General features: G+C 37.6%; 1 protein-coding gene across 3 annotated transcripts in view; it reads left to right on the forward strand.

The window, feature by feature from the left end:
* Positions 1–13,533, forward strand: part of LOC127416607 (carbohydrate sulfotransferase 8-like) — a 242,775-nt gene extending 229,242 nt beyond the window's left edge. For 2 of the 3 annotated variants that reach the window (XM_051656036.1, XM_051656038.1), the window contains 2 exons: positions 4,366–4,400; positions 5,961–13,533. In XM_051656036.1, coding sequence (XP_051511996.1) covers positions 4,366–4,400; positions 5,961–7,109 — 1,184 coding nt within the window. In that variant the 3' untranslated portion in view covers positions 7,110–13,533. The remainder of the gene's footprint in view (positions 1–4,365; positions 4,401–5,960) is intronic. The other variant, XM_051656037.1, reaches the window with a different exon arrangement.
* Positions 13,534–14,023: the final 490 nt, after the last annotated feature.

Here is a 14,023-nt window from a genome sequence, read left to right on the forward strand (position 1 = left end):
ACCACAGACAGAGAGACCATCAGGCTCTGCTGGTTTTGGTCCGATAAGACTGCTGTTGTTCCAGAACTTTTTTTGTTATGGGGTTAGCATTCAGGGCCTGTTTAGCTAGTTTGATATGTCCTCTAATTGAACAACATTTTAATTGGCACTCAGATAGTGCAAGGCTTGCCAGTGTTTGAAGTGATGTGTACTGGTGTAAACACAGAGAACCAATCCAGAAAATGCTTTCTGGCCAGGAGATGTAGACTCTGTCTGCGACACAATCTATAGCTATGTATGGAATGGAATACTAGCATGCTTCCATAGTTCCCACTGTACAGTAAATACACTGCAAGCTCTTTTTTTTTTTTTTTAAAGTATTATGTGACAGTTTGCAGGATGGAACATTACACATTTCAAGCAGTAGCATGCTATAATGCTGTCACACAACACAACGACATTCCATGTTTAATTCAGCAAGTGTCATTATTATTTTGCAAGTATTTGGTATGTAGATATTTTGCACTTTCAATCTGATTTATTTGTAAAAGTTTGTCTTTTTTTAACATAGATGTTAAAACAAATTGAGGCTGATATAAAAGAAGATTAGTATGGTAGTAACATACCATTCTGAATATGCCTGTTACTTCTGTTAGCCTTAATATATTCATAGATTCACTTATTTTCCTTTCAAGTAAAAACAAAAGGATGACTTGAGTTTCTTGTATGTGTCCTATAGTGACTGCATTTAACTGCTGTAACATAATGCGCATTGACTGCAGTAACGTGCTCTGATCTCAGGTTAAAATTGCTGCCCTTCAGTCAGACAATATGAAGATCTCACTCTATAATTCAACTGTAGCATTCCCCCTATGACAAGCTCTCTTTAAAACCCTCCCTCGATCCCCTTCAAAAAAACTCTCCTTTTAAAGACACAGAATGTGTCAGCCATTCTCTTTGATGCTTCTGTTTTTTCAGCATGTCCACAGTCATTTAGAAAAGTGTCTCTGAAAACACATTCCTGCAGTGGCATGTACATATGTGAGAGAGTCAGCAATAGGTTAAGAGTTCTTTTGCATTTTGATCAGCCATTTGCCAATTAACAGCTCTGTTGAAGTTCATCTGCACTGTAATTTATTTAGCCTGTGGCTTATTCCTGACAGCAACATTTGTTTACAGACCCTGCTTTCAAAAACACACGCAGAGTCGCAAAATGCAGTTGGAGCGTACGATCACAAACAATATCATGTACAAACAAATGCAAAGTGTGCATGATCAGCATTTCTGTCATGTGCTAAAAGTTCACAAACTTTCACGATAGGGATACATCGTCTACATAGTCAATGGGCATTGCCATGAAGTTTTGGGATTTTCGTGCAAGCATGCACTAAGTCTAGGCGCAAGTGGGTTTAGCAAAATTGGGCTGGGTCGAGTGCAATTCAATTCTGAGGTTCTTCTCTGGTTATTGCACCGTCTGTGTCCTATTATATAATCCATTCCCTGTCAAGAACCACATAAATGAACAAAGACAGCACATTCATAAGAAGTTGGTAGTGTAAATGGATTGTAAGAAGAATAGAAAAATTGACTTATGTTCTTTTCTGTGCATTAACTGCATCCTTGTTGAATGTCAGGGATATTTCTGACAGTGACACGCTCCTTTTATAGGCATGGAAAATGTGGTTCTGGATATGGATTTAGGCTCCATTAAAATTATAGAGAATGTAAGTATTATTAATCATATTGATCAAGTGACATACATATCATGGCTAGTATTAACATTGATTGTATCTGCCTTCCAGGTTAGGCTGTGGAATGAGGGACTGTTTTTCTTTTTCTTCTTCTTCTTCTTTTTCTTTTTTTTTTTTTCATGCACTTCACTTCTACTGGTCGATTTGCATTAAAATGTCATTAATTTATTGAAACATGAAAAACTTAAACCAAAAATATTTCTAAATTCAAATTACACTTCAAACAAAATTAAAATATAATTGAAAATAACGAAGTGGGCAAAAAATCATATGTAACGACCTCCCCAAATTCAAATTCCAAGAATTTGACCCTCCCCAACTCCTTCTTCTGGACTATTTTGCAGTAACTTAAAAATCACTCTACGAAACAGGTGGAAAAATGTTAATACACAATAATAATTGATAAATAAAACATATTAAATTTTTGTTTCTACATACTGCAAATGCAGGAACTGATTTTAGACTTTGCACTGAGAATAGAGGTGCTTCTCAAACGTCTTAGTTCAATGACTTATTGGCCAGAAAATAGCAAATTGCACTTTGCACCACTTCATTAACATACAATACATCCAGTTTGCGTGCATACACCCACAGATAGCACAAACACTCCCACCCCCGTGTGCTTAGCGCGGCCTAGAAAATAGAGCGCGAAGTGTGTAATGCGCAGACATTATACACTTCATCTTTAAGTAACTGCAATGTTCAAATGGAATTGCAACTAGAATTGTTAAAATGTTATGACTATTTACAGATTTACAGGTTTCCCGAACATTTCCGATGTCTGCTTTCAGTCGGGAAAACCGATAGTCCTGCCCTAAACTCACACCATTGGTTGAGCAATTGTTGCTGTGTTGAGCTCATCGGGATGCTCAAACAGAGGAATGTATTGATTGTGCCACAATATTTACACTTCTTGATGTAATCGACCTACAATAGAGAAATTTAAAGCAATAGCCATTGGTATGTTTGTGTGTGTGCGAGAAACCAGTGATTTTTACCAGTTTCTCTGGACAAGATGCTAACAGATGGATTAATGATCAAATAAACATGAATGCTTTCATAATGTATATTTATAATCCTGATGTAAACGAGGACCTTCTAGTGAAGGTTTTATAAAAGATGGTAGGCTATGTCATATTCACCACTGTTTTCACAGTAAATCATTATTAAATAAGTAACTGAACTTTCTGGAGAAAAAAAATGCACTTTAGTTAATGCAAATGATAAATAAATGTTTGAATATTGTATAATTTAGGTGATAAAATCATTGCCACAGATACAAGAGAATCTAGAGACTTTAAAAACGTTTATCTAACATGTTGTTGCCTTACAGCCATGTACAACTCACAAATAACAAAATTAACATTTCATATTTGTGCAATTAGTAGTGTGTAAAATGTCAAACAAACTCTCTCAAATGAATCTTAATCCAATTAAATTACTGGAATGGTGACAGATTAAATACACAAGAAATAACTCAACCATGTGTTTAATGTATTTTCAAGTGAACTTATTAGCTAATTTGGATGCAAGCAACTTCTGTTGTAATCAACTTAAAACATTTCGTAAAAATGTGTGTTGGTAAAAAAAAAAAAAGGAAAAACAGCTTCCAATGGCCTAGGATGGTTTAAGATGGTCTCCCCTCCTGGCCAGCTGATACGTTTTGGGATTGTTTGTGTCTGTTTAGTGTAATCTTTGTTTGGAACAGATCTGCACTATGATCTGAAATCACCTTTTACATTGGATCCCTAAGCTGGTTTTCTGGTTTTATAGGGGTTTTGGGTACATTTAAGCAGGTCAGACTTGGAGACCAGCTGGCTTCCCAACTAAACCAACTGAGCTGTGTGCATGTGTGTGTGTGTGTGTGTGTGCGTGTGTGTGTGTGCCCTCATCTGAACTCGGAACTGGACTGATGTGGAGTGACGCAAACACTTCCGCAGGACAAGAGAGGACCAGATGCTCTCCACTTTCACACATGGACACACACACTCATAGAAGTATACAGCTAATGGAGTCACACACACACTAAATACACAGTGACACCATCACATGCAGTCAAGCCATGTCACATCAGCCCAGAGGCTCACCACCTGTACACACACTCGCACAAATCTTTACAACCAAAACTCAGTTCTAGGTTTTTTAGTTGTTGTTGTTGCTGTTTTTGTGGATATCTATCTATCTATCTATCTATCTGTCTGTCTGTCTGTCTATCTGTCTGTCTGACCATCTGTCTGTCTGTCCATATATCTGTATATTGTGTGTTTACTCAATAACATGTGTGAAGCTTGGTTACATGGTCAAGGACAATTAACACACAGAAAGCTGTAATTAATTAATGAAGAGCTGCTGTCTGACTGTCTCTCTGTAATTACAGTATAAATGGTTTGAAATGGTTGAGATTCTTTAGCTGAAAAGTGAGACACACACAGGTTCAATGAGCACACTCAAGGGCTGTTTGCATCTTATTGTGGTTGTTGGACTATTCGTTTGATTGACCTGTTTGAGATCAACAGACAGTGAGCAACTATTATAAAATGGTGCCGATGGAATGCAAGAACACATCCCGTGAAGAACATCTGTTATCTTCTTTAACATGCCAGGCTAATCTGTCTCTCTCTGTCTCTCTTCACAGGTATGAAGTTCAGCGGCACCACTCCATCAAAAGAGGTAAGACAATACTCGCATGTGTGTGTGTGTGTGTGTGTGTATGTGTGTGTGTGTCAGCAATTGTCTGTGTTTTTTGAGCATGTGTAAGCTTCTTGTAATGAGAATAATTACCATTATATTAGATCTACCATTGTAACCATAGTTTCTGCCAAAATTCCATAGTTACTACAGTTATTGTTACTTCTGTAAACTCTTTAGTTATCTTTACCTTTAACTGTAGTTAAATTCACCTATAAATTAACATGGGACATCTTCATTAATCTTTATTACATTTTCAGATAATTTCTTTCAGTGTTAATTTTTTAGTGACAGTGGTTTTCGTGAGAAACAAGGGTTTCCCATAGTGAATTCTTAAAACAGCGTCTGTCTGTTACCTGTATTTGTACCATATTAACATCTTCGGGACAGATTAGAATGCAGAAATTATATTAATTATAGATTAAAATGCTAGTCTTGTTTCCTTTAATGCCCTATTATTGCCCTGGGGGAAGGGGCAGATTGCCAGGCTGTAACCTGCCATCACTAATCAAATGAAGCCTGACTCATAATGAACTAATCACCTTGTTAATACTGGATTTATGATTATTCAATTCATTGACTTTATTGCACCTTAATGAATCCAAATGAGAAGTTAAAATGATATTTGCCACAGGCGACGTCTTTTTGTAAATCAGGTGACATGGAGAATTAAGCAGAAATCCTTTTCAATTACTGGATTAAAGATATGCATAATGTGTCATTGAGCCAGACTCATGCAGTTCAGATGTCATGAGTGATACAAAGCGGCGACTCATGGTGATAAAAAAAGAACTGTGTAAAGACGCCATCTGGTGGTTAAATGAAGTACAAATAATAGGAAAATTACTCTACAAATAATAGTTATAGACCGATTTCTGTGTTCTGTCATCATCTTACTCATGCACATTTTTTTTCTAAACCCACTGGGCTTTCTTTCCTTCGAGCAACACAAAAGTAGATGTTAGGTAGAATGTTAAGAACTGGTAGTCTCAGTCATCATTCACTTTCACTGTATGAAAAAATACAGTGAAATAAATTTGAATAGTGACTGAGGCCAGAGATTATTTAGCAGAGATGGGCCACTTCTATTAAAATGAATGGGAGAAATTGGAATGCTCAACCAAGGAGCTCTTGAGTACCCAATGGTCAACGGATTTAGAAAGGAAGTGCCGCCTTACAGTTAAAAGAGCCATTCACCTTTCAGATACAGACATCACCTGCCAATCAACTCTATAATAGTGAAGAATGCGTATGCGCATTAGCTATACAAGCCGGGAAAATTTTGTTTTTTAATATGAGGTTAGCATCGTCTATTGGGCAAGACATTAATCCAAGATAATTGTTTTAAGACACATTGATTTGAAAAGAAAATATAAGTTCTGAGCTTCACATTTCTCCTTTTAAACCCTCCGGAATCTGGCCTCATAGACCTCCATTGTAAATGCATGTAATTTACCATTTTGATATTATTAAGAAGTAATGCTCTCTCTTCTCTCTCTCTCTCTCTCTCTCTCTCTCTCTCTCTCTCTCTGAAATTTACAGTATACCCAGTTCAGTGAGAAGGTGACCAGCGTCTCCGCTAGTCATGGCAAAGTTACCCAGCGGTCTGCGCAGGGCGATGTCAGCCCCATCTCACCAATGCAGTTGCCACATTCTCTGGGGCCCCAGCAGACTGCCACCTCAAGGGCCCGAGAGCCTGCCCTAAGCTCTCCATCAGTCACCAAACTACAGCGAAAGCTTTTAAAGACCAGCCCGGAGTCACGAGCACTGACAAACTCTTCGAGCTCCTTTTCCTCCACTTCAATGCTATCTACCGATTCATCGTCAGATTCACCACCAAAGTTTGTCTCAATGCCGGAGAGTCTGGCGGACATTCAGGAATCTCGTCGACGGCTAATACGGGAGGTTTGTGCGAAGTATCGGAGTAATATATCTCGAACGATAATGCCCCACCACGTGGCCCGGATTTATGTCGAAGACAGACATAAACTGCTCTACTGTGAGGTGCCCAAAGCTGGGTGCTCAAACTGGAAGAGAGTTCTGATGGTGCTTGCTGGTGTCGCCAACTCCACAAGTGGAATCGATAACGGCTTTGTTCACAACAGCAATCAATTGAAACGCCTCGACTACTTTGACCGGAAGGGCATCACCGAACGTCTGAAAACATACACCAAAATCTTGTTTATCAGAGAGCCCCTGGAACGGCTGGTATCTGCATACAGGGATAAATTTGAGAGCCCGAATGTCTACTATCATCCCGTGTTCGGGAAGCACATCATCGCCAGATATAGGGTGAACGCATCAAAGGAGGCTTTGAAGACGGGAAGCGGTGTCACCTTTCAGGAGTTCATTAAATACTTGTTGGACGTTCACCGGCCCGTGGGAATGGACATCCACTGGGAGCCGGCAAATCAGCTCTGCAATCCCTGCCACGTGGAATATGACTTCATCGGAAAAGCCGACACTATGGGAGAAGACGCCAACTTGTTCTTGCGAAGTATTGGAGCCCCGGCAGACCTGGAGTACCCTACACTTAAGGATGGGAACCCGAAAGCAGCCAGAACTTCTGTTGAGATTATGCAGCAGTATTTTGCAAACCTGACCGTATCTGAGAGGCAAAGGGCGTACGATTTCTACTACATGGATTACCTAATGTTTAATTACTCAAAACCCTACAAAGATTTGTACTGAAGTTGTTTCTTTCTGCATCTGTTGGCTACCTGTGCAGTGCGCCACCCATTGTCCAATCAATGCTAAAATCTGTTCAGAGACTAATTAGACTAATTCTCCCATTGAGGTGTGTTAATTTTCCACAATTCCACAGTCTTGTCATCTTTGTACGCACCACACAAGAAACACAGTGCAAACAGTCATTTTTTTAATCAGTATTTTTGTTTGATTTTTGTTGGAAAATATCTAAACATCCAAGATACATTTACTTAAGAAACAAAATGATGATGTGATATTAAGGCTTGTTAAACTATCTGTTGTACGTTTTATGCTTAAAATAATAATAAGAAAAAATTAGGTAGTGTGGTGAGAAAAATAAACTTATGGTACATTCACGTCATGTAACAATTATCATATTTACAAGATTCCGACTTCAAAAAACTCGTAATTACAAGTTGTAAACTTGGAATTCTAAAAAAGCTCCGACTTGACTGTTGTGGTGTCAAGTAAAAGGAATCAATATGGCACCTGCCTTAACAGTTACAGGTATTGAACACATCTTTCATATACCATTGTATTATAGTCAGTGTTAACTGGTGAGCTTTCTTTAATCTTAAACATTTTGCCAGAAAATATAGAGTTAAATTAATGTAGTGATTAAATATTCTGCTGTTATCAACAACAAAACCTTACAAAGATCAGTACTGGGCCTGGCGTTAGAAGCGTTGCAATAAGCCTCTTTTCCACAATTGGGTCGAACAATGCTCATCGCAAAACCGTACTGTTCCTTGCCGATCCGGGCCAGTTGGCACGGTTACAGTTTCTTTTTCCACTGTGGTGTGGTGAAATCAGGAGAATGTCCTTAACAGATCCGTCTGTTGGCGATGGCGTGAGAGGCAAACATTGGAGCGAGTGCAGCGCGCTATGGAGGATGATTGAATATTCCAGTTTTTAGGACTGCTTTTTCCTTGGTTTCACTCTCCTTACAAACAGCAAAGACACGGACCATGAGAAAAAGGCGAGAGGTTTACCATCATTTGCCGAGGGCTTGTGTTTGCCGCTGGAAACAAACATGCAGAAAGGTAAAAGTTTCCAGATTATAGCTAAAAAGTATATTTATTGGCAAAATGTTCAATAAGTATTATGTGAAAATAGTATATAAGAATATATTGATGGGTTTGTAGTTTAAATGAGCTAGTAATCTACTTCCCTGATGAAAAAGGCATGTAGAAAAATAAATGTAGGCTACGATATTTGTTAAACCATCATAAAAAAATCATGAAGATACACTAAACGAGTCGCCACATACTAAAGCCATTCTACCAGCACAGTTGAGAGTGCTTGTGTAAGGTTAGCTAACCGTGTCGAGAATTCCGGGCTGAGAACGGTTTATAATCATGCTATGCCGAACCGTGCTCAGGTGGAAATGCTACTGTAACCGTTCCGTACCGTGCTCAGAAACGTTCGGCCCAATGGTGGAAAAGTGACTACAGAAACAAATAATTTCTCAGTCCGAGGACATGAACAGCTTTGAGTAGAATCTCAGATTTCTTATGTTGTCATTGCAGTAATTAATGCTGTGTAAACGTTGAGTCAGAATTACTGTAATTACGAGCTGGTAACATCGGCCAAACAGTTCTCCTCACAAAACCATACCGTTCCGTGCCGATTCAGGCCAGTTGGCACGGTTACACTTTCTTTTTCCACTGTGGTGCTGTGAAATCACTAGAATGTCCGTAACAGATCCGCATGACAGGTAAATATTGGAGCGAGTGCGCTATTGAGAATGATCGCATTTTCCAGTTTTTAGGACTGCTTTTTTCCTTGGTTTTACTCTGCTAATACACAGGAAAGGCACGGCCCATGTCGCAAAAAGGAAAGCAAAGAGAAAAAGGCGAGAGGTTTATCGTCATTCGCTGAGGGCTTGTGTTTACCACCGGACATGAACATACAAAGGTAAAAGTTCCCAGACTAGCTAAAAAGGACATTTATTGACAAATTAGAATAGAAATATTATATGAAAATAGTATATGAGAATATATTGTGATACATTTTGAGTTTAAATGAGCTATTAATCTACTTTCCTGACGAAAAAGGTGTGTAGAATAATAAATGTAGGCTACAGAACTAGTTAAACCATCATCAAAAATCATTTAATAAAGAAATCACATCGTACCAGGAGACTCTGAGAAGTGGTGGTATGCAAGAAATACTGCCGGTACTCTGTTGAATAAATTAGAGGAGTGCAGGTACTCCGTACCGGTGAGTACCCGCCCAATTCAAGCACTGAGGTTAGCTAACCGTGCCGAGAATTCCAGGCCTAGAATGGTTTATAATTGTGCCATTCCAAACCGTGCTCACATGAAAATGCTACTGTAACCGTTCTGAGCAAGGTACGGCCCGATGGTGGAAGAGCAAGATTCTACTCGGAACAGTTTATGTCACCGGAACTCTGAAGTTATTTGTTTCCATGGAAACACTCATAATGCCAAAATGGCTTTGTTGTTGATAACAGCAAAATATTTAATCACTACATTAATTCACCATCTAGCTACACTTTCCGTGAGCAACTGGGTGGTGCCATGATTAGTCTAATTGCCTGTTTTCTGTTTCTGGTCTCAAGAAGCAATGTAAAAACAACCAAAACAAGCTATTTAGATGAAGGACAAAAACCATTTAAATGTTAGTTGGAGTAAAAATGTATTTCTGGCTTAACTTGTGCAGTTGCTAGCTGTCAAAAAGTTGTTAATGATATCAACATACTTTGCAAGTCAGAATCTCTTAATTACGGTAATTCCGACATGACGTGAACAAAACATATTTCAAAGGATGCAGGATGTGGAGTGGGATTTTGGACCAATGAAATTTCACTGTGGGTGGGGCTACCCAGTGCAATGCCACTGAAATAGAAACCAAGCAACCAACAAAATGTCTTGCCGTTTCTCACGCCTCGGATTTACATTGAAGTGGCATTCACATTGTAGAAAAGGGCCAAATTTGTGACAGTGAAATTATTCTCTCAACTTGTTTTCATTCTTCACTATTATAGAACAAAACCCAACTACCTTTAGAAACAGCACTGTATTACTCCATCACAACGCAACTAACTACACTGATATTTTCAAATAAAAAATCTATAATCTATTGATAATTGTAAAAAGGGCATTTAAAGGACTATATTTTTTATATGTATTTGTAAAACAGCTTTAGATGTGATCAATGCTTTTGTGCAAACTCATCTCTGAAGCCACTAATTGTCTGTTGGGTGTTATATTTGATTTCATTTTTGAGTATGTGAAAAGATCACTCAGCTCTGCACTAGATTGTTAAATGATGTCTATTAGATTAACACATGGATGTGTGTGTGTGAGAGTGAATATGTGTGCCCAATACTATGCTTGTACATGAGGTTATTTCAAAATGCATATTACACTTCTATTCAACAAACATATTTTATTTATTCAACGAGAGATAGACAGTTTGAGATATATGAGGATAATATATTTGTATTTAATTTTTATTTTAGTAGAACTCACAGGGAGCAGATATACTGTATGTCTTACAGAGATATAAGGAATTTTATGTGTGGTGAGGTGTGTTCAATTTTTTCTAGTGTTTCGCAGTAAAGACTGAAATCAGCTTTATAAATGTGAGTGTTTAATCTGAAAAACTGCTGTCACTTCTGTCCCACGCACTTCCTTTAGAATATGTTTCTACATATATAAATCTGTATGATAATCACACATGAAGTAACTGGTGAATGTATAACTGTTGTTGGTGGGAAACTGTACAAATCTACTGTATATGATCTATAAGCCCTTTGCCTTATTTAACACTGCCAGTGTTTCAGGAAGTAGTGCAATCTACAGGTGTGATTCACCCTGCGGAGTGTCAGTGAATAAACTATTTGTCTTTGGACTTGCTGTCTTCATGTGTTTTAATAGTCATGAGTCATGACTGTATTATTGTCTTTTTCTGACACTGTAAAGAGTTTTTAGAACATTATACTTGTGTAACACCAGCACACCAACAGCATATGAGTTATTGTACAGTATTGTTGCAAGCCATGTCAGAGCCATTCCACTGTTCATTAATAAAAATAATATACAGTTGTGCTCAAAAGTTTGCATACACTTGGAGAATTGGTAATATATGTACCATTTTTAAAGAAAACATGAGTGTGCAGGCAAAACACATTTCTTTTATTTCTTATGGGATTCATATTCAACTGTAGGTTATAACAGAATGGCACAATCATAAAACAAAACATGGCTACAAAGAAAAAAATTAAATGACCCCTGCATACCCTTAGTTCTTAATACTGTGTATTGCCCCCTTTAGCGTCAATGACAGCGTGCAGTCTTTTGTAATAGTTGTCTATGAAGCCCCAAATTCTTGCAGGTGGTATAGCTGCCCATTCGTCTTGGCAAAATGATTCCAGGTCATGCAAAGTCTTTCGTCATCTTGCATGAACCGCACGTTTGAGATCTCCCCAGAGTGGCTCGATGATATTAAGGTCAGGAGACTGTGATGGCCACTCCAGAACCTTCACCTTTTTCTGCTGTAACCACTGGAGGGTCAACTTGGCCTTGTGCTCAGGGTCATTGTCGTGCTGGAGAGTCCAAGAGCATCCCATGCGCAGCTTTCGTGCAGAAGAAGGCAAATTGTCTGCCAGTATTTTCTGATAACATGCTGCATTCATTTTGCCATCAATTTTCACAAGATTCCCCGTGCCTTTAGAGCTCACACACCCCCAAAACATCAGTGAGCCACCACCATGCTTCAAAGTGGGGATGGTATTCTTTTCACTATAGGCCTTGTTGACCCCTCTCCAAACATAGCGCTTATGGTTGTGACCATAAAGCTCTATTTTGGTCTCGTCACTCCAAATGACAGTGTGCCAGAAGCTGTGAGGCGTGTCAAGGTGTTGTCGGGCATATTGTAACCGGGCTTTTTTGTGGCATTGGCGCAGTAAAGGCTTCTTTCTGGCAACTTGACCATGCAGCTCATTTTTGTTCCGTCATAAGTATCGTCATATTGTACTCCTTGAAACAACCACACTGTCTTTTTCCAGAGCAGCCTGTATTTCTCCTGAGGTTACCTGTGGGTTTTTCTTTGTATCCCGAACAATTCTTCTGGCAGTTGTGGCTGAAATCTTTCTTGGTCTACCTGACGTTGGCTTGGTATCAAGAGAGCCCCGAATTTTCCACTTCTTAATAAGTGATTGAACAGTACTGACTGGCATTTTCAAGGCTTTGGATATATTTCTATATCCTTTTCCATCTTTATAAAATTCCATTACCTTGTTACGCAGGTCTTTTGACAGTTCTTTTCTGCTCCCCATGGCTCAGTATCTAGCCTGCTCAGTGCATCCACGTGAGAGCTAACAAACTCATTGACTATTTATACACAGACACTAATTGCAATTTAAAAAGCCACAGGTGTGGGAAATTAACCTTTAATTGCCATTTAAACCTGTGTGTGTCACCTTGAGTGTATGTAACAAGGCCAAACATTCAAGGGTATGTAAACTTTTGATCAGGGCCATTTGGGTGATTTCTGTTATCATTATGATTTAAAAAGGAGCCAAACAACTATGTGATAATAAATGGCTTCATATGATCACTATCCTGAAATAAAAGACAATTTTTTTGCAAAATCAGTCATATTTTCAAAATCAATGCCAAAATTTCACAATTTCTGCCAGGGTATGCAAGCACAACTGTATCTGGTACCGTACAATGAGCTAAAGGTACATTTATTCCCACCGGTTACTATGGTGACCAAAATTCATTTTAAAATTTGAACAGTCTAAAACGAGTTCTTGATGTATTTTACACAGTCGTCAATTATAAATGAAAGTGCAGACTGTCTTGTTGTCATATGAACATATAACTTGGGTTGTGCGAATAGTCTATAAAAGCAAGCAAGTAAAGCCTTTCATAATAATACACATACAACTTCCATATTTTGTACATATAATGTTTAAAGGTTTGATTATTGATTTATTAATTTAATTGCTCTGGCTCATTTAAATCATGGTCACAGGACAAGTAAACATTCTCATTTTTGAATTGCCGACTGATTGACTCCCATTATAAAATTGCGTATTTTAAAGTACTGTTACAATAAATGTAAAAAGTAAAATTAGAAAGAAATATGCAATTATTCTTGCTTTATCATTTCCCTTTTCAACATAAGTTTTGTGTTCCTTGACACAGTTGCCTTTGGCTTGCTCACTGGGGTACTAAATACAATTATTATTTAATTATTTATTTTTATACTCAGTTTATAATCATATTTAATCAAACTACATAATGATGAATCTAATACTTTATAGATATTACAGTTTCATTTTCTGCTAAAGTATGATTTACTGTAAAGCTGCTTTGAAACGATGTGTGTTGTAAAAAGCGCTATACAAATAAAAATGACATGACTTGAATTGCTTGTTAATAAAAATATGAATATTATATATGTTACTTTACTGCAATTTTCTATTGGGTCCAATTGAGCAACTGAGCATAATTTGACTCAGTTTCCCACACCTTACAATTGTGAGTAAAAATAAATCTCAAACTTTCACGACTAAAAATTTGAAAAAGCATAAAGACATAAAGAGAGCTTTTTTCTGGTCTCAAAGTGCATTCAGACTGGGAAGGGAAAACAATATATATATTCACACTGAATATATATATATATATATATATATATATATATATATATATATATATATATATATATATATATACATATATATATATATATATTATATAAAATATATATTTTTTTTTATTGAATAATGATGAAACTACATAATTTGTGTCAAAAGAAATAATAGCATACGGTTGTTTTGATTAAAAATCTTGAAACATAATCAGTCAGTGTGAACTCTTTGAAAATTCTTCGTATCAAACCTATTTTACCACTTAAGA

The sequence above is a fragment of the Myxocyprinus asiaticus genome, chromosome 26 (assembly GCF_019703515.2).
Source record: "Myxocyprinus asiaticus isolate MX2 ecotype Aquarium Trade chromosome 26, UBuf_Myxa_2, whole genome shotgun sequence".
Classification (NCBI taxonomy): domain Eukaryota; kingdom Metazoa; phylum Chordata; class Actinopteri; order Cypriniformes; family Catostomidae; genus Myxocyprinus; species Myxocyprinus asiaticus.